General features: G+C 47.3%; 1 protein-coding gene across 1 annotated transcript in view; it reads left to right on the top strand.

Annotated features, from left to right (window-relative positions):
• The window catches only part of Cracd (capping protein inhibiting regulator of actin dynamics), a 32,166-nt gene extending 11,321 nt beyond the window's left edge, over positions 1 to 20,845 (top strand). Inside the window, exons 4-8 of the mRNA XM_038319466.1 lie at positions 4,195 to 4,377; positions 5,556 to 8,397; positions 15,884 to 16,074; positions 17,371 to 17,521; positions 20,679 to 20,845. Of these exons, the coding sequence (XP_038175394.1) occupies positions 4,195 to 4,377; positions 5,556 to 8,397; positions 15,884 to 16,074; positions 17,371 to 17,521; positions 20,679 to 20,845 (3,534 nt within the window). The remainder of the gene's footprint in view (positions 1 to 4,194; positions 4,378 to 5,555; positions 8,398 to 15,883; positions 16,075 to 17,370; positions 17,522 to 20,678) is intronic.
• Positions 20,846 to 26,476: the final 5,631 nt, after the last annotated feature.

The raw sequence follows: 26,476 nt of genomic DNA, 5'->3' as shown, positions 1-26,476 counted from the left end.
AGAAATGTTTGTTCCCCGCTCTTTAACTCGTGGATTCATGTACTAAGTAGTTCTGGTTGATTATAGTTGTGTACTAGCTTGGTCTTTTTATCTTTTGTGGCTAAATATGGAAGGTAATTGCGGCCTGCAAGCCCCACAGACTTTACACACACGGTGCAATCAGTTCGCAAGCCTGGCCCTGTCCAGTGCTGGCCTTTCTTTGTGCACAAAGCTACTGCTGACTGAGAGGGCTGTGAGCGCCCCCTGCTGGACAGACATCTAAATTCTCTAGATTAGCGAACTGGCTTCCTCCTCAGACTGACCCGGTGCCTTGGCCGCTAACTTCTCTAATGTGCACAGTTTGTCTAAGGTTTGGGTCTTCTTAAAAAAGATCTTTTTATGAGTGTTTTGCCTGTGTGTATAATGTATTTATACCACATGCATGCCTGGTGCCCATGGAGGTCAGAAGAAAATATCAGGCCCCAGGAACTGGAGTTACAAGTTTGAGTCACCATGCGTGTGCTGGGAAGTGAACCCAGGTCCTGCGTAAGGGCAACACGTGTTCTTTACTGCTGAGTCATCTCTCTGGCCTCTTAAACTGATTTTTGAGACAAGAGTCTCATGCAGCTCAGGCAAGCTTCGAATGCAGTATGTGGCTGAGGATGATCCTTTTCCTGGCTCCATCTCCCAAGTACTAAGATTACAAGTATGGGCTGTGACACCATGCTGGGATGGAAAGTGGTCTCTCTGTGACTGTATCTTTATTCCAGAGCTGCAGGCTATTCCAGGTTCCCTTCTGGGAATGACACTTAGGCCACTTGGTTATTTTTTTTTTTAACCAGAGCTCTTTGTTAGCTTTTTGATGTATTAAGCATCCTATGATTGTGTCAAAACATTTTTAAATTTTAATAATACCGTATTTATGTATTTTAGCAATTACATACTTACATATTTACCTCGATCATATCCATCCCTATTCCTCGCATTCTCTTCCCCCAGCCCATCTCTCGTTACACCATCTCCCTACTTCATGCCCTCATTTAAAAAAGAAAACCCTCACTGAGTCCTATTAGAGCTGCCCACATGTTCTGGGTGCGGTGCCATCCACGGGTGCATGGACAATCTACCAGGGACCACACCCCCAAAGAAAAATTGACTCTCTCTCTTTCCCATCAGCCACCCACTGCAAATAGCTCCACAGCTAGGGGTGAGAACTCAGGAACTTATATTCTCTGGCTTGATCTTGTCCTGGTAACCATGGTGCTATGAGTTCTTGAGCGGAACCTCGGAATCCTGGCAAGACGGCATTTTCAGCCTCCTCCTTCCCCCGGCCCCGCAGTCACCCTACCCACTCTTCTACCCTGTCTCTTGGTCCTTCTGAAGGAGGAAGACAGATCCACATGTCCTGCTTGGGGCTGAGTGTGCGACAGCCACTTGTTCTCAACTCTTTGACCAGTCCTGAGTCTCTGCCGTAACCACTGCCCACCACAGAAAGAATTGCTCTGACCAAGGTTGATAGTGGCACTAATGTGTGGGTATAAACAAAAATACTACAAGGAAATTTGGCAAGATGTCCATTTAGCAAAACAATTATAGTAAGGTCCCCCTATGGCCTACGACCTCCCTAGCTATGAGCTTTTCAGCAAGTTTACAGTCCCAGTCATGAACTCTTTCCTGGGAAGCAAGTCTCAAACCCAAGCAGAAAGCATTCGGTTGCTCCCATAACAGATGTGCTACTTCTACAGTGAATATGTCTTGCCTGGCAGGTCAGGATTGTAAAATCCAGCACTGGGTAAGACCACTGATGTCTCCCCCCACCCAGTGGTCTTCTATAATTATGAAATTAACTGGCAGAAAGGAGATTTTCCAGATGTAGGTGGGATTTTCTATTCAGTCATCCTGCTTCCAAATAACCACACAGAGAGTTATTATTAATTATGAGACTTATTAATTATAAATGCTCAGTCAATAGCTTGGGCTTAGTACTAACTAGCTCTTTCAACTTAAATTAACCCATATTTCTCATTTATGCTGTACCAAGAGGCAGTGCCTTTTTTTCAATACAGCATGTTCATGTTCTGCTTCCTCTGCCTTTGGCTGATGACACCTGTCTCTGCCCTTCTTCCCAGCATCCTCTCTGCCCCCCAAATCCTGCCCAGCTATTGACCATTCGGATTTTTATTAAACCAATGAGAACAATACATCCTTACAGTGTACAAAAGGATTATTTTGCAGCACCCAGAATGTTCCAGATTGACTTCATGCCACCTGTCTCCAGCTATAGGGTCATAACATCTAATGATGGTGGGCAACCAAGAGCAATGGAATAGCCTGGTTGATCTAGGGGCCTCCAGGGCCTCCATAACCAATAACTTATAGGAAGAAATCCTATGCCTAGCACTGTGATATTTTTGTTTTAATAACCCATGTTTTCTGGGAGCAGCAAACTCAAACTTCTTTGCTTTTTAATTTCTAATTATCTTTAAAAATGATAAGGTTTTAATTATTTATACATCCTTCATTTTGGTGAACCCATTCCCTTACTCCCTCTGCTCCTCCATGCCCTCCCCCCATTCTAATTAGACGTTAATCTCCAGGATGCTCCCCTGTGCCATAATATCACATGTGTTCTGCTATCCTCACCACCATGAAGAACTCTGACCTCTGCAGATATTCCAAGTTAAACACACAAATCTAAAGATGCAAAGTTATGATCCGCATATGAGAGACAGGATCCTTCCTCTGTGAGCTCTCTGTAGGGTTCAAGATGACCTCAAACTCAGTCTTCCAGCCTGTGTCTGCCAGGAATACAAGATAGGTGCCACTGTGCCCGTCCCCAAACATGTTCTTACTCTTTACAGATTACTTGTCCTAATATCACATTTAAGAAAGAATAGCCCAATGTCAGAATAGCCCAGTGTACTGAACCTATGAAAATCCTTATAGCAAACGGATAATTTCTATTTTAGACAGAGAAAGGAACCTTTTTATTCAAAATTCAAAGTTCAGAAATGTATTGCTTTACAAATATCCTTTTATCCAACCATGCCAGTAAGTTGATAAAGGAATCATCTATCAATTTGTGTTTAGAGGTACAAGTATCTTATGTCTAGGTTTAATGTCCCCTAGAAGTGAATGAAGCCAACCCATGGGCTACAGCCAGGCCCTCCTTCATCCAGAAGCTGGTCAATGGAGGGAACAAGTCCACCCTAGGGAGAGGACTTACCTGGCCTCTCTGCCCAGAGACTGTCAGGTTGGAACTGGACACTAGGGGCCTGGTGTCCTGCGCCTCCGCAGCATCCTTGGCATCTGTTACATGCTGAGGGAGCACTGACTTCCTCGGGCATGCCCTGCTGGCCCTCCTGAACCTGGCTCCTGTATGCATCGCTGTCTAGTCTTGGTGACTCTGAACAAGGGAGAAGTGGCAGAGATGTCCATTTATGAGTTTCTACTATTTTCTTGTGTGATAAAACTTCATGACCGAAGCAACGTAGAGCTGCAGAAGTTCCTGTGAACCGAGGATTCCAGAGGGTTGAGTCTGCGGTGCCGGAGTGCAGGCAGAGTGTCTAGGGCAGGAAGCTGAGGGCTCACACCTTGAACCAGGAGCCCAGAAACAAAGCATGCTGGGAATGGCCCTGAGGCTTGGAAACACACTTCCCCCAGCAAGGCCTCACCTCCCAAACAGCACCCACCATCTCAGGACCAAGTATTCAAAATCTGAGACTATGGGGGACATTCTCTTTCAAACCACCCCGGCAGTCAGATCCTAAGGAGCCAACCCCCAGTGACAGAATTCAGAGTCAACAACAGGAATCTGCATGAAGAAGCTAGAGAAGAAGAAATGCATGCAGCTGCTGCCTGATGGTCTGAAGCCCAGCCCAGGGGCAGAACGGACCAGCAGGTCAGAGCAGAGGCCAGCAGGCCCTCCCCACAGGTCTCTGCAGCTCATCCCCCTCTCCGTTTCTCTGGCCTGCACCTGTGCCTCTTTTCATCCCCCTCCCCCCCCCCCAAGCAAAAGAAACCCTTGGCTTCCTCCCACCTCCAAAGCTAGGTGGGAACAGGCTGTGGTTTTCAGAGTTCTGTAGTGACTTTGACCCTCATTAAAACAACATTCCATGGGCTAAGCTGGGCAAACAGAACCCGGTGCCATCGTAGGACTCCCTGCATGTCGTGTTCTGATCCGTGCTGACCTTTCTATCTTCCACTGTACCCTAGGTTGCTCCAGTTAAACCGTCTCGGCCAAAAAGGCACCTCTCTCCTGCTGGCACCATTGAAAGTGTCAACCTCGACGCCATCCCCCTGGCTATTGCTCGTCTGGACAACAGTGCTGCCAAGCACAAGCTCTCTGTGAAGCCAAAAAACCAGAGGGTGTCGCGGAAGCACAGATGGCTTTCCCAGGTGTGTGGCGTCCGTCTTAGCCGGTGAGGCAGGTGCCCTTGCTTGCCGGGCACTAATCCTACCCTGTGGGCTGTGCCTGGGGAGAGCCATACTAAACTGTAGGCCTCGCCCTATCGAAACTCGAGTGCCCAGCAGTGCACAGGGGTCAAGAGGCCTGCATACCCTCCATGGCCCGAGGCTGGGGGACCTCAGGGTGTTGCTGATAGAGGGGTGCCGGATGTCTGTTTTGTGGCAGAAAAGCAGTCTGGCTCAGCTTAACCGAGGTTTTCTAGGGTGGGCTTCTAAGTCACAAGCTTCAGGGGACAGTAATGAAATCCAAATCTTCCTTTGCTCATCTTCTTCATGCTGGTGGGCTATTGTCCTGTTGTTAATTTATACTAAGAAAAAAAATAATTTTGGAGATAGAAAATGAAGGGGCTAGAGGGTGAAATGAAAAGTAATCTTTCCTCCGTCCCCTCAAGTACTCTTCTTTTGTATGACCAGTGCCTGAATTCACCTGGGAAGGAGCACATTTTAAACCCCCACCTGTATATGTCCTGTATATACTGTTTTATCCCATGCTTAATGTACATATATACATACTTGTGATAAAGTTTAATTCCTAAATTAGGTATGGTTTAAAAAAAGATTTACAACAATAATTAATTAGAACAACATAATGACATGTTATTCAGTCGCCCTTAGAAACAGGAGCAAGACCTTGGATAACAGGGATTTAGTTACTGCTCTCACTGGTGACAAATATCTGTGAAAAGGAACTGAGGGGAGGCTTTATTTTCCCCGACCGTTTGATTACAGTGGCACATGTCCCCGAAATCATGGCGGCAGCAGTGTGAGGCAGCACTCACTGCATATACAGGAAGCAGCTCCCTTTCTCCTCTCTCTCCATCTTATGTCTACCCAGACCTCAGCCCTTGGAATCGCCCCACCACCACCATCACCATGTTCAAGCTGGGCCTTCCTACCTCAGGCCCTTCTGGAAACATCCAGAGGTGTGTCTCCATGGTGATGCTGAGTCCAGTCAGGTTGACGTCGGGAGCCGACGTCATGGGCAGCTGCAGGGACCTCTGTCTATACTTGGGAATACGTGCCCTCTTGCGATTAAGAGACCTGCGCTGTGGCGGTGACGAGTTGGGGCTGTGTGGGAAAAGGCTAACTGCTTCACTTTCCCGTGTCAGGATCGTCAGAATGAGCCAGGCAGCTTTGAGAGGCAGCCTTCTCTGGACCAGAACGGGCAGCCAGGAGAAGACAAGCACATTTGGCATGAAGAGGAACCAGAACCTCTGGATTCCCGCGAAGACAAACGACTCCAGGAAGAGTACTGGCGGGAACTTGAAGCCAAGTGCAAGCGGCAAAAAGCCGAGGCAGCCGAGAAGAGGCGCCTGGAAGAGGAGAGGCGGCAGGCGCTGGAGAGGAGGCTTTGGGAGGAGAGTCTCAGAGAGGAGCTGCTGGAGGAGGAGGAAGGCGAGGAGGAGGAGCTGCAGCTAGAGGCAGGGAAGGCACCTCCAGGGGAAGGGCAGCAGTTGGGTCTGGAGGAGCGGGGAGGTGCAGAGATGGGGGAAGCCGATGACCCCGCGAGCCTGGAGGCTGAAAAGCGCAGGCATGAGCAGGAAGATGCTGAGAGGCATGAGGAGGCACTGAGGCAGTGCGAGGCTGAGAGGCAGGAAAAGGAGCTGAGGCAGCGGAAGGCTCAGAGGCAGGAAGAGGAGCTGAGGCAACTTGAGGTCCAGAAGCAGGAGGAGAAACTGAGGCAACTCGAGGCCCAGAGGCAGGAGGAGGAACTGAGGCAGCTTGAGGCCCAGAGGCAGGAGGAGAAACTGAAGCAGCTTGAGCTCCAGAGGCAGGAGGAGGAACTGAGGCAACTCGAGGCCCAGAGGCAGGAGGAGAAACTGAGGCAGCTTGAGGCCCAGAGGCAGAAAGAACAACTGAGGCAGCTCGAGGCCCAGAGGCAAGAGGAGAAACTAAAGCAGCTCGAGGCCGAGAGGCAGCATGCTCAGGAGGAGGAGGCCAGGGGGATGCGGCAGGAAGAAGAGGAGGAGGCCAAGTGCACAGAAGAGCTGAAAGGATGGGCAGTGGAGGCGCCAGGGCTGCAGGTGGACGAAAGCCCATGGAGTCCAGAAAAAGAGAGCCAGCCTCAGCTAGCGGAGTACACTAATCAGCAAAGCCCATTGCAGCGGGACCTTGAGAAGACAGAGGAACAAGAAAACCTCGAATCCGTGGGACAGAAAGAGACGGCCCAGGAGCAGAAGGAAGAGGCTAAGACGACCAGCGAGCCAGATGGGCAGAGGGAAGACTTGGGCACGGAGTGCAGTGATGTAGACGTGGAAGGGAGAGAAGCCACTCAGATAGGTAGCCCCCTGCCACAAGAGGGGCAGATGGGCAGAGCGGCGGCCTCAGAAGACAAGAACGAAGCTGTCGCTGCAGATAAGGACCGAAATGTGGAGGAGCTCCGGTGGCAGGAGGTGGAAGAGCGGCAGACCATGCCCCGACCCTACACATTCCAGGTGTCCTCCGGGGGTAGGCAGATTCTCTTCCCCAAAGTCAACCTGAGCCCAGTGACACCCGCCAAGGACGCAAGCCTGGCCCCAGTGGCCCAGGAACCGCCTGCGCCCAGTGGTGCCACCCCGCACGCACTGCCCTCGGCGCTCAGCATCCCACACACGGCCATTCTGGTCACTGGAGCGCAGCTCTGCGGCCCTGCGGTCAACCTGAGCCAGATCAAGGACACAGCGTGCAAGTCCCTTCTAGGCCTGTCAGAAGAAAAGCGGCAGGTGGATGTCTCCACAGTGGAACCCAGGGCCACCAGCGGCAAGGCCAGACCTCCCCCGGAGTCGCCGAGCAATACCACTGCGCTAGCCGAGTGGGCGTCCATTCGATCCAGGATCCTGAAGAACGCAGAGGGTGACCAGCGTGGTGACAGAGAGCCGGCCAAAACCGGGGACGAGCCCGCTCCCAGAGCGCGGTGCGATTCCCGAGGGAACATGCGCAGGACGCAGCCAGTCAAGTTCTCCATCATGCCGGCCTGGCAGAAATTCTCGGACGGAGGCTCAGACACCTCCAAACAGAGCCTTGACGGTGAAAGCATGAGGAAAAAACCCGGGCCAGCAGCCGGTGAAGAAACAATGCCTCAGCCTCTACCTGCGGCTCTGGAGCCTCGGAAGAGCCTGGAGAAGCAAGAGGTGAGCCAGGAGCCACCAGACACCACTGACGGATGCAAATTTGCCAAAGACCTTCCATCTTTCCTCGTTCCAGGCCTGCCTTCTCCGCAGAAAGCTGCTTCCCGCACTGGGTCCACGACCACTTTGGACGGCGAGACCACGAGTGATGTCGGAAAGCCAGACCTTGTGATCTCAGGAGGCGAGGAAAAGGCCTCGCCCTTCGGAATAAAGCTGAGAAGGACCAACTACTCCTTGCGCTTCAACTGTGACCAGCAAGCGGAACAGAAGAAGAAAAAGAGGCACAGCAGCATGGGAGACACTGTGGATGGTGGCACCCCCGCAACCGGGAGCGACCCTGGAGAGAAAGAGCCTGAAGCTGTGACCCTCAAGCATGGCACATCCCATCCCCAGGAGAAAAAGCCAGCCCTAGCCCCTCGAAGGGACTCTGCCGAAAGCCCTTCTAGCGGTCACTCTGTTGCTGTAGCCCAGTTGGGGCTGCCACAAGGTAGCCAGACCCCAGCTCCAGGGCAGGACAAGGTAGCAAGCAAAACGCCCCCAATGCAGAAGCCGGCCCTGGCTCCCAAGCCTACCAGCCAGACGCCACCTTCGTCCCCATTCTCCAAACTGAGCAGACCTCACTTAATAGAGCTGCTTGCTAGGCGCGCTGGGAAGGTGGATTCCGAGCCGAGTGGGGCCTGCAAGGAGAGCCAGGAGAGCAGTGATAACCAGCCACCCTCACCATCACTGCCAGAGGAGCAGAAGGGACAGAAGAGGGACGAGGAAGAGGTGCCGGAAAAGAAGCCCGCTTCCCCACCTCCATCAGCCAGTCAGCAAGAGAGACCTTCCTTGACTCCTGAGACAGGCAGAAAAGGTACGTGGCTGCAGATTGAATGCTCAGCTTCATTCAATGGAGAGGGAATTGAGAGGGAGCCTGGGGAACTGGCTCTGGGAACACCTTAATTAGAAACAAGTTGGCCCGAAATGGTTCCTTTTCATTTTACACATCCTTTGAATTGAAATGTAGCCTCAGCTAACACAGATATAATTAACCTTTTTCTTTTCTTTCTTTCTTTCTTTTTTTTTTTTTTTTTTTTTTTTTTTTTTTTTTTTTTTTTTTTTTTTTTTGGTGTTTTGAGACAGGGTTTCTCTGTAGTTTTGGAGCCTGTCCTGAAACTAGCTCTTGTAGATGAGGCTGGCCTCGAACTCACAGAAATCCTCCTGCCTCTACCAAATGCTGGGATTAAAGGCGTGCGCAGTCACCACCCAGCTATCATTAACCATTTGGAGCAAGTCTGTAGAGGTGATCAGAAGGAGAGTTTTCTAGACCAGAGACTGCCTTCTTTCCGGGTGGCAGATGCAGGATGGAGGGAGGGAGTCAGGGCATCAGCCTTGGAACTATGAGGCTTTGCTGTGGTATGTAAAATCCCATAGTGGTGCCTTAATCCCAGCATTTAGGAGGCAGAGGCAGGTGGATTGAGGTCAGCCTGGCCTACAGCCCGAGTTTCAAAACAGCCAGGGCTACACAGAGGAACCCTGTCTTGAAAAAAGAAAGAGAAAGGTCAAAATCCTTGGTTCTGACTGCCTCTTCTTACTAAACATTTGGGGTGGCTAGACAGTCAGCTGAATTGCATTTTGTGCTTCATAAGAATGTTCATCTACTCTTTCTAGAGATAAAGTTGGGACTGTGGCCAGGAAGCTTCTCTTTGTACGTGTTTAGATTTGGGGTGGGTTTTGCTTCCTTGAGAAATGTTGGCTTGGTTGCTTGTCTTCCTTTATGGAAGCCCCTAGGGTACCGCTGTTGAGTGCAACATGCCAGAAACGGTAGATGAACATGGTTGTGTCTTTCGGCAATGTCAGAATGGGTCAAATAACAACCAGTTCACAAGCCATATCAGTTTTATTGTTAGCTGCTTGCCAAGTAGTCTCTCTGTTCCTTGGCCATTGGCAAACCAAGTTCTCTTATTCCAATCTTAATTTACTAATATTAAATCCCATACCACACACTACACCTCAAACATAAATACACACATACCCATGAACCATGTGTGTGCCTGCATGGTGTTAAGCCTCAACCAGGTTCGAGGAATCCGAAGATGCCTTATTGGAGGCAGGGAGGTGATACAGATACAGCATCACAGAGTAATCAGAGAATAAAACAACAATAACCCCAGTAGGAGGGGCTGGGGAGATGACTCAGCGCTTGAGAGCACTTTTTGTTCTCACGGAGGACCATGGTTTGGTTCCCAGAATGGCACCTCACGCCTCTCTGTAACTCCACTTTGAGGGGATCCAGCACCCTCTTCTGGCCTTCACGTGCACCAGGCAGACATGCAGTGCACTTGCATATGATGCAGGCCAAACACCCATACACATAAACTGGAAAATAAAGTCTTGTATACACAGAGAGAGGGAGAGGAAACTGCCGCACAGAGCCATGTTGCCAGGGAAACAGAGTTCCATTGTTAAACCAGGCCTCAGACCTTAGGGTTGAGTCCAGCTGCAGAAACAGCTGGAGGTGAGGACTATGGAAAGGGTTTGGTGTCTTTGGGGGTACAGGTGAGCGGGCTGCATTCTTCTTCCATGTAGTGTGTTCTGTCAATCCTCAGTCTTAGTCTTTCTCAAATGATTTTAATATGCTCGTGTGTCCATAGGTTCCCGGGCAAATCCTGTTGCCTTAGGATTTCTATTGCTGTGACGACACACCATGACCAAAAAAGCAAGCTGGGGAGGAAAGGGTTAATTTGACTTACACTTCCATATGGCTGTTCATTACCAAAGGAAAACAGGACAGAACTCAAACAGGGAAGGATCCTGGAGGCCATGGAGGGGTGCTGCTTACTGGCTTACTCCTTATAGCTTGCTAAGCTTGCTTTCTTTTTTTTTCTTTCTTTTTTTTTGGTTTTTCGAGACAGGGTTTCTCTGCAGCTTTTTTAGAGCCTGTCCTGGACCTAGCTCTTGTAGACCAGGCTGGCCTCGAACTCACAGAGATCCGCCTGCCTCTGCCTCCCGAGTGCTGGGATTAAAGGCGTGCGCCACCACCGCCCGGCTTCAGCTTGCTTTCTTATAGAACCCACAGGACCACCAGCCCAGGGATGACACCACCCACAATGGAGTGGGCCTCCCCCATCAATCACTAATTAAGAAATGCCTTGCAGTTGAATATTACAGAAGTATTTTCTCAAAACTCGAATTTGTGTGTGAAGCTAGCATAAGACTAGCCAGCACAGTTGTGGTAAGTTACCAGGCGGTTCTTTTTCCTTTTAGGAATAAGCCTATCAGTCTGTCTCATGGGTAGCGCTAGACAAGCAATGTCCGAGTGCATGAGATGCAGAGCCATCCTGCGTCTGCCTCTGTCCTCAAAATGGAGCCCAATACCGCTTGTGAGATGGAGTCACCTGGGGGAGGGCACAGATTGGGAGCCACTGTCTACTCAATAATGGAGCAACTTAGAGCAAGGCGTAGCATGATCTCAACAAGTGCTTTTCATCTTCATTCTTCCACGTTAGAGGTTTGGTGGTGGCATCCTCTGTTCAGCCATGCATCCACAAGGATGGGCTCTAGCAGCCCCAAGATCATTTCCTCTAGTTCTGACAAAGTGGGCTTCTCCGGCTGGGGCAGGCCGGCTCCCCAGCTGACTCCAGTGCCTTCTCTTTAGCACCTTCTTTCTTCCACCCATTTCAGGAAGCCATCTCTAGCCTTAAAGTGCTTAATATACTTAGTATACAGATTAAATCTCTTGATAAAAATCATGCCCTTAGCCAGGCATAATGATGTTCACCTTTACACCCAGCACTCGGGAGACTGGGGTGGAGGGATCTCTAAGTTCAAGGCCAGCCTGGTCTGCAAAGCAAGTTCCAGGACAGCCAGGTCTACAAAGAGAAACTCTGTCACTGGGGGATGGGAAAGAATCTTGTCCTTAATTTTCTTATTTACAACGGTACCAACAGCACGCAGAATAACAGTGTAGCCTCCTCTAGTTTTGCTATGATAACTTATGGGGCCATTCCTTTTTAACAGTGTCTGTCCTCTTGATGTCTACCCTATCACCCATCTCATAGATGTGGCCAAAGGAACAACTCCATGTTTTCTAAATGGCCCGGAGAATATATGCAGGGCGCTTCTCCTCTTTACCCTTGTTTTCCATTTTGGTGAATTGCTAGAAGATGCTGGTTCAGCCCAAAAGACAAGTCCTCTCTAAATGACCTGTTTGCTTCACGTGTTTTCTGAGACAGGCACAACTCTTTGAGAGTAGCCCGTAGATCCTTTCCTGCAGTGAGGACTATTTGACGGGTGAGCTCATGTTTGCATTTTGGCTTTAGTTTTTGTGGTATTAGCAGTCCCTCTCAACCTTGTTGCTCTCTCAGCCTCATCCCTCCCCCATGAAGAAAAGCTCATTTGTCTTAGATCTCTTTTGCTATCCTCTTTTTTAAATTGTCTACTGTTTGAACTATGGCTATCCTAGTCTATCCGTCAGCAACTGCAACTCCGCTGCTACCAGCGGCAGCTAGGCTGCAAGAGTCTCAGCTGAAACAATTCTGTTCCCTCAGGCACCGACTCTTTCAAAACTACTAAGACTTATCTAAATCTCTGTCCTGCTAAAGAATTCAAGATTCAAAAGGTTGAGGTAGAATCCTGCTTCCCAGAGAGGCTGAATAGCAAGCAGCTTGCTTAGCTCGCCCCCTGGCATCTCCCTAAATGTGATTGTGATTTTTCTCTGCCCCCCCCCCGCCCCCGCCCCATAAGCCCTTCTCCACCTAGCTCCACCCTACAGTTTCTGGTCAGCTAGTTGCTGATGCAGTCTCTGGCCCGCAGGTGAATTTTATTTAATCAAACACATCTTTGCCTCATTAAACAAATGTTCCAGAGCATAAACAAAAGTAACACCCCTCATAATAATATTCTATAACACTCTTTGATTTTTGTAATTTTCTCTCTCAAACTATTACCACCCCAGTTTCTTCCCTAGTAGTCAGATTTTGGATTGTCAGACTCCTAATTAAATAGGCTGGGCATGGTGGCACATGCTTTTGATCACAGTACTTGGGAACTAGGCGCAAACAGATCTCTGAGTTAGAGACTAGCTTTATCTGCATAGCCAGTTCCAGGTCAGCCGGAGCTGGCTCACTGATTAAGATTTCATACCACTGTTACAAGGACCAGAGTTTGGTCACCAGCACCACATTGGGCAATTCACAACTATCCAAGAGGATCCAATGCCTCTGACCTCTGTGGCATTGTGAGTGTTACAGCTCTGATCTGCAATGGTATCCTGACTTATGTGTAAGCCAGGCTATATCTAGAGCCACAATAGGACAGCTCTGGATGGGCAGAACTGCAATAGGAAAGCTCTGAAGGCTGGAGCCACAATAGGAAAGCACAGCCCTAGAGGGAGAGGTATCCTGGCTTGTCGGGAAGTCAGGCGATACCTGAAGCCTGGGTGCGGTGGGGCATGATCTCCCCACAGAATATAGCAATCCTGCTTCTTGCCTAGAGAGCCGCTAGAGCTGAGCTCTGCTCTGCTCCCCTAAGGGAACGTCCTAGCCCTAGCTGAGCTATCTGCTGCCACCCAAGATGTTACTTCTTCTGCTACACTCTGCTAAACAAGAAGCCCCTGCAGAAATGTAGCAATCTCCTCCCGCTCCAAGAAAAGTTCCTTTTTTCTGCTCAGTCTAGCTCAGCCCCCACTAAGGGAACATTTCAGTGAGATTCTTCTTTTCTGTTCAGCTCAGTCCTTCTAAAAGAACTTTTCGGCAAGGTTTTTCCGCTCGGTCCCATAAGGGACATCTCAGCAAGGCTTTTCTATTGTGCACCTGCAAATGAAGATCTTCACCCAAGTCTCTTTTGAGAAAGAGATTTATTTGGGAAGGAGTAGTCCAGGAGAGTGGCTGCCTCTGCCAGGGTGGGAAAAGACAGCAGCCCCAACAGAACTGGCAGGGGTGGGGGGACTTATATAGGGCTTCTTAGCGGTGGGATTTTCCCAGGGAGATTTTTCTGCTCAAGGATTGATTTGTTTTCCCGCTCAGGGACTGGTTAGTTTAGTTGGTCAGGGGCAGAGTTGGCTCTGGTTTCAGGGCCAAATTGTGTTTCTTTCACTGGCCTTTTTAAAAGATTTTTTAGCTCTTGTTTTGGGGCCAGGGCATATTCCTTTTACTGGTTTGGTTCTAGGGCCAAAGTGTGTTTCTTTGGCTCTGATTTCATAGTCAGGGTGTTTTTCTTTGGTTCTGGGTTCAGGACTAAAGTTTTATTTTTTTTTTCACTAGCTCTGGTTTCAGGGTCAGGGTGGGTTTCTTTGGCCCCTTTTCCCTTCAGGCGTATACCCGCACGTGCGCGCGCGCACACACACACACACACACACACCAAAATAAATCTTTAAAAGTGACAAATTAAAAATTTCATAATTTCTTCACCCCTATGAAATGTCTTACACATTCTCTAAGACATTCAACCAACTCTGAAGACTGCTGGCTAACGCAGGAGCCTGTCTTCCAGAGGCCATGTAAGGACAGTAGGATATCCAAAAGAAAGTCTAGTCTTCAGCTACCTCTGAGCTTCTCCATGTCCTGGTGGTGGCTGTTTGGTGGCTTCATCGGCAGGTTCATAGCAAGTGGTCCTGGACTGTGCGGTCCGCAGCAGGTGGTCCTGGACTGCGCAGGTCCGCAGCAGGTGGTCCTGGACTGCGCGGTCCGCAGCAGGTGGTCCTGTGCTGTAGAAAGTGCCACTATGTAGCAGTGATTATTTTGTCACAAGCTTTGGGAAAATCCTTGGCTGAGGCTCAAACAGGAATCCAATTTTAATGTCCTGTTTATGGTCCTGGGAGCCAGACCTAATAAGCCTTTACACTTAGTCTTTTAGAGTAAGTGGGTAGTATATCAATCTTATAAAATAAGACCCGTAACCCCAGACTACTCTATGCAAACTGCAGTTCTCAGGAAGTAGATTTCCTTCCTTTTTCCTCTTAAAAACAATTTGTCTTTTTAGTTTCTGTTTGTGTTTAGGTAATAGATGGCAAGACACAAACACTGTGGAGTCTGAATTCCCCAGCATAGAGTGTGGATGCTGGTCAGGTCTTTGGCATGGGTGACTCTGCCATCTTTGACACCCTGCATAGAAATGACAGAACTCTGCCTATCAGCTTCATAAATAAAGCAACGTACCTAGAGTGATCGATCCTAAAGACATGTTATGTTCCAGACGCTGGCCTCCCCTTGGAGTGAGCTTGGCTGCTTATAACTGGGTCTGAGCCCTGCATCCCGCTTCTAAGGGAACCTCTCTCACAACGTGGCTTCCCCTTTCTTTACTGTATCCTAGTAGTGCCAAAGCCTGGTCAGTGGACGTCTGTCACGGTAGTTGTATCGCTAGCCATATCTTCTCTTTGACTGTGACTGACATCTGCTGGGATCTATGGTTCTCCATCACGGCAAAAGAAAAAGAAAGAAAAGGCAGAATGTGCCCCCACCTGGGCTTAAATTCTTGGTTCCAACTTGTCTTCTCCTTTTTGATCTTTCTCTTTATCCTGGAGTGTAATATAAAGTCCATCTCACTGAGTGTCCTGGTGGTAGGATTCTGGACTATCAAAGCACAAATGTCTATTAGATTTATAAGGAACAGGGCTATAGTAAGCCCTTTTCTTTTGAAATAGTAAAAAATTCAATACAGTTATCTCTGAAAGTATGTGATCTTAAGCGGTAAAAAGGGGGACTTTTGCCTCGTGAGCAAAAATGATAATTATAGTTCTCTTTTTAAAAATCTTTAAAAGTTTATAGGCCAAGTATCATTCTAAATATTCTAAACATAAGGATCTCTTTGCTTTTAAAATTTTGTTTGTTGAGACAAAGTCTTGCTATTATAGCCCAGGTGAACATTGAACACATGATCCTTGGGCATGATAGTTGTTTATTATGGACCTACTTTCAAACGTGGACCTCGGTTCGCAGTAATGGAGTTCTCACAAGATTCCTGGAAGACTTGCCCTCAGCAGCTACCTCAAGTATACAGCACTGCTGGGTTTTTTGTTCTTCAAACACTGGGTGCCATATAAGACATTGTTTGAGAAGAACGTTTCCATTAATACAAAACCAAGCCCACAAAGGCAATGAACCACATACTACCTGGATCTCCCATAAACTTGGATTTTTATCACATTGGAGATTTTATTTTCTTATAAAGTAGTTCCACTTTAGGGAAGAAAAACGCCCATTTTCCTGTTAGTCAGAGATGTCACCTTCCCAGCCAATGGGATCCCTTGGGCATCAGCATAAACATCCTATCAGGAATTATGCCACAGTCTTATGGAAGAGACACTAAGCCATGTGCTAATCGCAGCAAACATCATCTTCTTTCCCCCATAGAGAAGCCCTTGCTCCAGAGCAGGCACTCTGTAGATGGCTCCAAATTAACAGAGAAAGGTGAAGCTGCTCAGCCGCTGTGGATAACGCTGGCGCTGCAAAAGCAAAAGGGGTTTCGTGAGCAGCAGGCAACTCGAGAGGAGAGGAAGCAAGCCCGGGAGGCCAAGCAAGCAGAGAAGCTCTGTAAAGAAACTGTGAGTAGCCTTCTCCGTTCTCAGTGCTGCTGTCCCGAGCTTAGCTCTCCTCCAAGTCACGCGAGGTCATTTTTAAGATGCCACCCGGAGGTGCTGTTTATAGAGGGTAGGGAAGTAGAGAAACTGACTGCCTTTAAATCAGGGAAGCATTTTTTTCAGCAGCAAATTTTAAATTTAACTTGGTTTTACTATGTGAACCTTATTCAGCAGGATCTAAGATGGATGTATTTACAGCAGCTCCCATAAAGTGCTTATAGGAGTGTCCCTGCCCGCTGCTCTGAGGTTTCACTTTCCATGGTTTGCAGTCAATCATGATCTAGAAATATTAAGTGGAAAATTACAGAAATTCATAGGCTTAAAATTGCCATTTTGTATGATGAAATCCATTGTTCTATTCCGAGAAATAGAGATACTTGTTGCAGGAAGCCGCTTATTCATCCCTGGCCGCCCGAAACCAAAATAATCACACACAAACTGTATTACTGTTTGGCCTATAGCTCTGGCTTCTATTTACTAACTCTTACATATTAATTTAACCCATTTCTATTAATCTGTGTATTGCCACATGGTGGTGGCTTACCAGCTAAAGTTCCGACCTGCATCTGTCTCCGGTGGCTCCATGTTCTCTGACTCTGCCCTTCCTTCTCCCAGCATCCAGTCCAGTCCTCTCCGCCTACCTAAGTTCTGCCCTGTCAACAGGCCAAGGCAGTTTCTTTATTCATTAATGGTAATCACAGCACACAGAGGGGACTCCCACATCAGATACTCTTTGTCCAGTGTTTGGTATGTAAAATGAATTTAAAAATTAAAAAAGAAAAATGCTCCCAAGGTGTGATTGTAATGATCCTGGAGATGAGATGATGCCAAGGAGCTGTAAAGGCTTTCCTGAGGCAAAAGCGCTTGGCTTAATAAAGAACAATCACAGACTGAAGTGATTGAAATCTAAGGTAAGAAGGAAACAGAACGATCAGCGTTTAGTTCTGCCCCTGGTTTTAGACATCCCACAAGGATCTTAGCTCCATCTAGAGAAGGGAAACCACTGTTAAGTAGGAGATAGGGGATGTGAGTTTGTTTCAGTGGGCAGAGTGTATCGGGAGCCTTGTTCTATGACTTAAGTTTCTGATCATCTTGATGGGGCTCGTCCTGGAAAGGAACTTCCCGTCCTTGGTACATGGCACTGAGCCCTCACTGGAGGCCTTCCCTGAACACTCCGCTCACAGGTGCAGCCCAGCCCCTCGTGGCGGGGCTGAGAGGTCGTGCCCTGAAAACATGCTTTCCCTGGGCTTCCCAATGCAGGTCAGTGTCAGCCCGCAGCCTGGAAGCAGAGTCGGTTCCCTGCAGAAGTCTGCCACTCCGCCCGAAGAGAAGAAGCCTGAAACTGCCGTGTCCAGGCTCCAGCGCAGAGAACAGCTGAAGAAGGCCAACACTCTTCCCACATCCGTGACAGGTAGAGTGCTGGTCCACCCTGGTTTGACTGAGAGCAGCTTTATTCCCTATCATGGAGTGACTTGGCACAGCGTCTTAGACATCCCAGAGCACAGGCTCTCAAGACCCAGTTGTAAACGCTGATGCTGATGCAGACAGCAGGAATCCCCAGCTCTCAGAGGAGAGACAGTTAAAATGAGTCATCTCCTTAGAGTTTGTAGCCTTCGCTACCTTCCATGGTGTAAATACCTCAGCTGTGGCTGATTGGACACCAACTGGCTTGCCCTGGTTTCTGAACATTCAATAGGGCAATGTGAGTCATCACCAGCACCTCATCGTCTACCATCCATTTTATCATCGGTCATCTGTCTGCCTGCCTGCCTGTCTGTCTGCCTTCCTGCCTGCCTGCCTATCTGCCTGCCTGTCTGTCTGCCTGCCTGTCTGCCTTCCTGCCTGTCTGTCTGCCTTCCTGCCTACTACAGCAAGGAAGGGCATCTACCAGGACATTAAACAATGAAAGAGATGAATATAATAGGCTAGGGAAGGCGAGGTGTGAAGTTTAGGCAGAAATGGAGTAGAGCGAGCCCGGGCTTGGAAGTGGACTCCAGGGTCCTGTCATCAGAAATGACGAGAATTGGTCTGTGTGAAAAGCCGCCGCCTGGACCTCTGTGGAAGCTGGAGGGTTGGGCAGCTGCTTCTCTGTCCTAGTGAGCCACAGCATCTTCACTGACAGGATCCAAGAGGTCGTCTCTGGTCGCCTGACTTCAGAGAAAGTTTTCTTAGCTCTCTGTCCTGGGTGTCAATGAGCAACAGCCATCTCTCTTTGTATATAACACATGAAGGATGTAAAAAAATGGCCCATAGTGACCCTACTATTTCCTTGCTACATGTTACTTGGAGGATGGATAGTTGTGAATTGCATGAACTCCCAGGGCATCTGCTTCCCTATGCAGCTGCGTTATTCCCCCGGGGGCGTGTCTGTCTCTGTCCCTTTACAGAAGGCTAACAGAATACCCCAGAGAGAGGAACCTACAGAGCTGGTCGGAAAGCGGATGGACAAGTGTGCACAGGGAAGAGAGAAAAACGGGCGAGCTCCTACTGTAGCATGAGGACATCATTAATCCACCTGTGAGGGCGGCTCCCAACACCCAAGCACACACCCACTAGGCTTCTGCCTCCCAAGGCTGAAGAATCATTGCCACCACACTAGAGAATTAGTGTTCCTACATGTGAACACCAGGGAGATAGTGCAAACCGTTAGCCATATCTAAGCCCCAGCCACTCCCATTGCTAGCATTCAGGCATCTGTACTGGCCTGCCCTTAGGGGCTTGACAGGATGTGTCCTAGCTGCGGCTCTCTTCTGCCACTCGTCCCCAGGGACCGATCTCTGCCCCCTTCACTGTCCAGTCAGGCCGGTATTGGATGGAGGGGCCCAGTGACCTGTTAGTTGGCGAAGTGAGACTGTGGACTAGGTTCAAGGGTCCCAGCATGCCTCAGCCTGCCGACAGGCTGGAGGAAGGGCCAGAAGGGCCTGCCGAATCTTGTGGCCACCAGTGTTATAATGTATTTTAAAATGGCAGGAAGGAATCATGCCATATAACAGGACTCACAGAGGAGGTCTCTACCGTTTAGAGCAGAGAGAAGGAACGAGAGAAGGGGGCAGAGGACCGGTACCTGGGGACAAGAGTGGTGGAAGAGAAGAAGAGAGGGGAAGAGAGAAAAATAGACGGGAATGTAGTGAATGTGCACAGGGGTTGCTCTTTAGTGGCTGTACTGAGGACATACCCTGTCAGGACCCCAAGGGCAGGCCAGTACAGATCCTGAATACTAACACTCATGCCTTGGCTACCTGCTTCTCAGTCTGGAGATGTGGACATATTAAAAAAAAAAAAAAAAAAAAAAAAAGGTTCACTTACCTAGTGGTGAAGTAAGAGTGTTCATATATCAGAACTAGTTTAGAATATGATCTCTGGGACCTCTAAGTATTCCTTCATTTGCTCTTACAATGAGAGTTCTAAATGTTAGACTAAGACTAAGATTTTTTTTTCCATGAAAGTGGAAGCTGCAAGGTCCGAGAGGTCCTCTTTTCTCTGACCAGTTGGAAGGACAAAAGGATATCACACTTTATAATAAAGCAAGCCTGTGTGTGAAGTGTTTGCCTTCACGCCCGGTTAGCATTCTGAGTTTTAGAAGCATATATGCTCAGCATCTCTATGCACCAAAGGTGTGAGCTCTCTGAACTTCTTACAGGGAATCTCCTCACAGAAGCCTAGTAAGGAAAGTAGGGTGAATCAACCTGATGGCCTGCAGCTCTTAGCCCTTGGGAGGCTGAGAGTCAGAAGGGTTCCATGAGTTTGAGGCTAGCCTGAGCTACAGGGTGAGACATTGTCTCAATAAGTAGTAATGGGATGCAAAGAAATTTCTAGGCATTATAAGTCATAACAACTGGCAAGGTCCATGGGTTCACCTTGGGGCTCAGGTAAGAGAAGCTAGGAATTGCTCTGTGGAGAAGGCAGCCTGCTATTGACCCTCAACCAACTTGCCAGGACCCATGGCCCACTCTTTAATCTCAGCACTTGGGAAGGCTGGGGCAGGAAGACCAGGAGTTCGGGACCTAGAAGTTCCAAGGCATGCACTATCATGCCTGGCTTGACTTTCATTACCACTAAATAAGTCAAAATCTTGTTCTGGAGAGGGGACCACCTTTGAAATGTTTTGCTAAAAAGATACAACATTTCAGGAGAAGTTCAGTGGTACATGCCTTTAATCCCAGCACTCAGGAGGCAGAAGCAGATGCAGACAGATCTCTGAGGCCAGCCTAGTCTACAGAGTAAGATCCAGGACAGCCAGGACTCTTACAACTAAGAAACCCTGTCTCAAAAAATAAGTAAATAAATATACAAACAAATAAATAGAAAAGAAAAGTAAATCTGTGTGTAACACAGTGACTAGAGCCAACAGCCTACTGGATTCTTAAAGTTCTGAGAGCAGATTTTAAAATGTTGTTACATACATTCTGTGAACAACAGTTAGCTAGATTTTGGTGTTCTGAGGGGGTGTGTGTGTGGCGTGTGCGTGTGTATGCATTCATTTCATGTACAGTAGGTACATATAATTCTATTAAATAAAATGTTTGTTTTTTGTGGTTCTTATTCTCTCCCTTCTTCAAACAACGCAGTGGAGATCTCAGACTCTGCGCCCCCCAGCACCGCTGGTAAAGGAGGTCACAAGAGGTTCTCCACCCCAGACGCTTGCCCCGTGTCTACAGAACCTGCCTGGCTGGCTTTGGCCAAGAGAAAAGCAAAGGCCTGGAGCGACCTGCCACAATCATTAAGTAAACAGTGACTCTTTCCCGTGTCTGTGGCCAGTTGCTGGCTCTTCTCTTGCCCTTTTTATTTATTTATTTTTTTTATATGCGGTAAAGAAACCAAGTTAGGGAAAAGAAGCATGTTTTATAGGCTCTAAAATAATGTTTAGAAACTGCACTGGTGGTGTTCATTGTAAAGAGTGTATTTGCACAACCCTGGTCCTGGTGCTTGAGCTCCCCTCGTTCTCAAGAGACAGTTTTGGCTGAGGGACCACATGAAGGCAAAATCTGCAAAGGAGAACTCGGGAGAGCCTGCCATGCCCATCTGTGCCCATCTAAAATCTGCACAGGAGAGGCCTGCCATGCCCATCTCTGGTCCCCAATACACATGCACACCCACACACCATTTCAGATTATCTCCTTTTGCCATATATTACTCTATTTTTTTTTTTGATTCTCTACTCTTCTACCCCAAACATTTGCCCCCTACTGTGTTTGCATATGGAACAGTGACAGGTTCACATGTACATGAAACATGGTATCACTCTCCTGGATGCAGCAACTGGAAGAATAAGGAAAAGTCTGGCCCCCAGCTCTTGTGCCTATGTCTGGTTTTCATGACTTTTCCGCACCCTAAAACCACACCGTAGCAATCCACTCACAGTCGTACTGACCTGACCATGGTGCCGCCCTGTTATAGCAGTGCCTCTCTAAAGACACAAGGACCGTCTGCCTAGCTGGCTCCTAAGGAACAAACTCTGGGTCAGAGCTGTCGCTGAGAAGATCTCCTTATGTAGCGCGGTGGCTCTCCAGCAGCCCGGGCGGCACTCCCAGATAGATGCTGGGAGCACAGGGCCTAGGATATAGATTTTAGGAAAAACCCTTCAGATGAATTCTGATGTCATCCAAAAGTTAAGAACCTGGTGTAATCTAGCTTTTCACGTTATGAAGAGAAGGCTTGTCCACCCAAAGATGCAAACGTGAGACAAGAAAATAAAACTGTCACCCAAACCAGCCATTTATGTACGATAGTTTAGGTTGTTGGCATTAACATGCCTCTGAAATTTCCCCTTGGCCTTAAGGGAAAATGAACAAGCCAAGATGTGTAACCTATTTGTTCTAAGGAACTTCTTGTAGAGAATTTTTTTGTTCCTTTCTTGTACTTGAATAATTCAGAGTCGAATGTTCCAAAGCATTTACAATGTAGAGCATCACCTTGATACTTTAAAAAAAGAAGCATCTCAGAGTTTACGTGGCCTTGTATCATACACATGTGCACACAAGAAGGGACTTGGCAGTGTCAAAGCCACAGTATTTATGTTTATTTCTCTAGATTTGCTTTACATGCCACTAGACATACCAGCAAATGCCTACATACTGCTGGCGATCACTTTGTATTTCCCGGTGTTGGCATAGTTTCCTTTTCTAGGTGTAGGATCTTAGCCCGGTGCAGGGGAACTGCCTCCCTTTTTGGTCTCCCCGCACTAACATGTATAGCAATACATCACTCCTTTTCCTCTGTGCTTACTCAGGTATGCAACAGTGCTGTCATTCTGTCTGCTCCACAGGATGACAGGGTGCTGTTTACCATAGAGAAACCATTTTCTCTCTGAAACAGTGGCTCAACCTCATGAAGCAGCTGGCATGTGTGGTCAGGTGGTTAGCTGTACTATTGCAAGTTGGATTTAGTATTATATTTACTGGACCTTCAGACTGTTAAGAATCAATGTAACTTTTTGTTGTTGTTACTGCTATTGTAAGCAACTAATATTCCACTGCAAGTTTCCCACACTGGTATTCATTTCTAAATCGTATGTGTAGACAATTGTTAGTTCAGTGATTCCTCACTGATGATTAGAACACTTTTGAATGGGATCTCCCACCCAAAGCCCTAAAATTATAGAATGGGAATCTTTCCACCCAAAACCCTAGCAGTTACAGAATGGGAATCTTCCATACAAAGCTCTAAAAATTATAGAATGGGAATCTTCCCACCAAAGCCCTAAAATTATAGAATGGGAATCTTTCCACACAAGCCCCTAGAGTTATAGAATGGGAATCTTTCCACACAAAGCTCTAGAGTTATTAGAATGGGAATCTTTCCACACAAAGCTCTAGACTTACTAGTTCCACAGTGATTCTTCCAAACTGGCTTTCTTCCCCTCCATCCCTCTCGGCTTTGGCCAGTACCCACAGCCATGGCAGCGAACAGAACCAGAAATAAGACGGCTAAGGAAGAATAGGGCTGGGCATGGAAGCTCATGCCTTTACCCTAGTATTGGGAGGCAGACACAGGTGGCTCTCTGTGTGTTCAAGCCAGCCTGGTCTACATGATGAGTTCCAGAATAGCCAAGGCTACATAGTGGAGACCCCGTCTTAAAACAAATAAAGAAAGACTAGTAGATGCGTTCATACTGACTCGATACCATGAGCCCACCACACAGTACAAGAAATAGCGTAGTTAAAATATGACCTACGGATATCTTTAAAGAGAATCTACTGAGGAACAGGCGTCGTCATCCTTGCTGAAAAAGCCACATGCTCAACCTTACATTTCCAAGTCACCCAACCTGCACTGAGTTACCAAGGAAGTGTTGTTCTGCTTCGGTTGTGTTGCGCTTGTCTGAGCAACAAACTATGGGGAAGTTCTGTGAAAACAAAAGTTCAAGACTTTTTCTTTTAATGAATGACTGCTATATTAAATTACCAAGCTTTTTAAATTTAAACACACTTCTGACAAGGATATAGCTGATTAACCTCTGTTCATAGACTTAAATATGAAGTAGAGTTTTTGTTTACTTTAAAGAGTTTCAAGGTGCAATTGTTTCTTATAAAACATGATTACCATGAAAGTCTCACTTAGCTGATCATCTACAAATGTTATAGTATGCATCCACCGTCTCTTCTCGTGATTTTAGTTTGTGCTTTTTTTTAAAGCCAGCAACATTAGCTACAAGTTGTCTTGCAATATTTTTACCAACAATAAAATTACGTAGATACTTAATAAAAATTCCTTAGTGTGATTTTTAATATTATTTTGAGATTTTGGTTGTATACAGTTTGAACTGTAAAAAAAAATGTCCATTATTTAAGGGAAAAGACCTTTCAATAAATACTGACCAAGACCTTTGGCACTGATGAAATGTCCTTTTTAAGCTGAAGTTCTGAATTTATCCAAGGCCATCTACGAGCAATCTCTTATTTACAGAGCTTGGAAGAACAAGAAAAGTTTCAAGTTGTTTTTAATGCTACTTGTTTATCCTACTCCCACCCCAGCCCCAAAAATACCCAGTGGATGAACATATGAACAAGGCCAGATGTTTACCCTCAAGTCCGAATAAGAAGTGTGTGGTCTCAGTCTCAGATAAAATGATCTTGCAGTCTCTTTACTGTAGGCCACAGTCCAGTAGCATCGTCCTCAGCTGAGGCCAGCTACCCACAGGGTACACCTTGGACTCTCTGAGCATTTGACCTGCAAAGACAACTCGGTGGAAAAACGTGTAAGGTTGGCTTGGGTTGCATACAGGACTGATGAAGACCTAAAGTCACCGTATTATCAAGTCCAAAATTCGGTGTGTGTGTGTGGTGTGTGTGTGTGTGTGTGTGTGTGTGTGTGTGTGTGTGTAACAGGGGCACTTTTGTCTGCTTAAAATAATAAGGACCTAGGGATATAGTCCAATGGTAGAGTGCTCACCTCGCATGAACCAAAGCCCTGGGTTCAAGCCCAAGCAGGTATACACATGACTCCCCCGCCTCCCCAGCTTTGAAATAATGAACCTAAAGTTGATAAATAGATCCCTACCTTTAAAAACCTTTAGCTCAGTCTACAGAGAATTGTTCTGGTTAAGAGTTCTTGCCTCATACAGAGGACCCAGGCTCAGTTCTAGCACCTACATCGTGCTCCACTCCAGCTCCAGAGGCTTCCTACATATTCTTCTGGTCTCTGGAGGGAATGTACAACTTACATACATGCAGGCAAAAACACCAAAGATAAAAATCTTTTTTCAGTATAAAGTCAATGGTATAGTCTGGTTTATCACTCAAAACATATTCCGATCCTTTCTTTTCCACAGAGATCTTAAAACCCCAAGAAACCCACAAAATCAACCTTAATATTTAGGGTTCTCTAAAGAAACCTAACAGATCAGACATTATTTAGCTAGGTGGAGAGAGAAGAGAAATGAAAGGCTATCGATATACTTATTGTGCCACCCTAGAGCCTAGTAGGATTGCTCCAGAGAAACAAGCAACTGATGGTCACAAAAGTAGAGATTCCAGAACTGGTTCATGAGGCTATGGATACTGAGAAGTGCCACCATGTGGTGTTCGCACACTACAGACCTGCAGAACCCAAGGTATAGTTCAATTCAGATAAAGACCAGAGGCCGCGTGACCAGGGAGCTGGTGTGTACCCCGCAGGCCTGAGAAGCAGGGGGATGCAATCGCTGCTGCTGCTGCATTCCTTCCTAGACCAGGAGCTCTGATGTCCAAAGGCATGAAAATATGGTGAGCCTTGCTCAAGAAGACAATTTTCTGTCCTCTGCTTGCTGCCTTCTATGCAGGCAATCACTGTTGGCTCAAACTTCAAATGCTAGTCAGTTTACAAACGGCCTCATAATCCACAGTAAGAACTATGTTTTACTAGCTGTCTCTATTCACTTGTCCACGACTGAATATCACAAACTGACTATAATAATAAAAGTTTATTTAGCTCTCAGTTCTGAAATCTGAGAAGTTCAAGGACCGGTGGCCACATCTTGTTATGTGTCCCTACTAAAGAGAACTTCTGCAGAGTCCCAACCAAGGTGATATTGGACTATCACATGGCAAATCAGAGCACACAGGCCTTGGTCTCTCCTCTTACAAAGTTCCAGTCCCTCATCGTTAGCAGCATCCCCCAACACATACACACCACACACAACCACCCTCATATAATCTTAATCATCTCACAAAGATGCCACCCCAAAGTACCATAGTAGGGTTATATTTCCACCTCCTTAATTATACAGTGAAGGTATTCTGGTGATTTTCAAACCAGCATCATTTTGGACCAATTAAAACAGATGTTTCTAAAAAATTACAATTCACCACCTGTCCTAGTCAGGGTCACTATTGCTTGATGAGACACCGTGACCAAAAGCAAGTGAGGTTTACGCTTCCACACCACCTAGCCCATCACTGAAGGAAGTCAGGAACTCAAACAGGGCAGGAGCTTGGAGGCAGGGAGCTGGTGCAGAGGCCATGGAGGCGTGATGCTTACATGGCTTGCTCTTCGTGACTGATCAGCTGCTAAAGAAGCCAGAAACAGTCCAGGGTGCACCACTCACAATGGGCTGGGCTCTCCCCTATCAATCATTAAGAAAATTCTGTAGAGGCTTACCTACAGCCCAATCTTACGGAGGCATTTTTTCAGTTGAGGTTCCCACCTCTCAAATGGCTAGCTTGTGTCACGTTGACATGAAACTATCCAGCACACCATCACACTTAATTAAAAGTACTACAAATTACAGCAGGTGTGGGCTGGAGAGATGGGCTCAGTGGTTAAGAGCATTGGCTGCTCTTCCAGAAGTCCTAAGTTCAATTCCCAGCAACCACATTGTGGCTCATAACCATCTATAATGGGATTGGATGCCCTCTTCTGGCATATAGGTGAACTGGAAGATAGAGCA

This window comes from Arvicola amphibius, chromosome 1 (genome assembly GCF_903992535.2).
Source record: "Arvicola amphibius chromosome 1, mArvAmp1.2, whole genome shotgun sequence".
NCBI lineage: Eukaryota > Metazoa > Chordata > Mammalia > Rodentia > Cricetidae > Arvicola > Arvicola amphibius.
The sequence above is the reverse complement of the archived record's forward strand: the minus strand, read 5'-3'. Positions and strand labels throughout refer to the sequence as shown.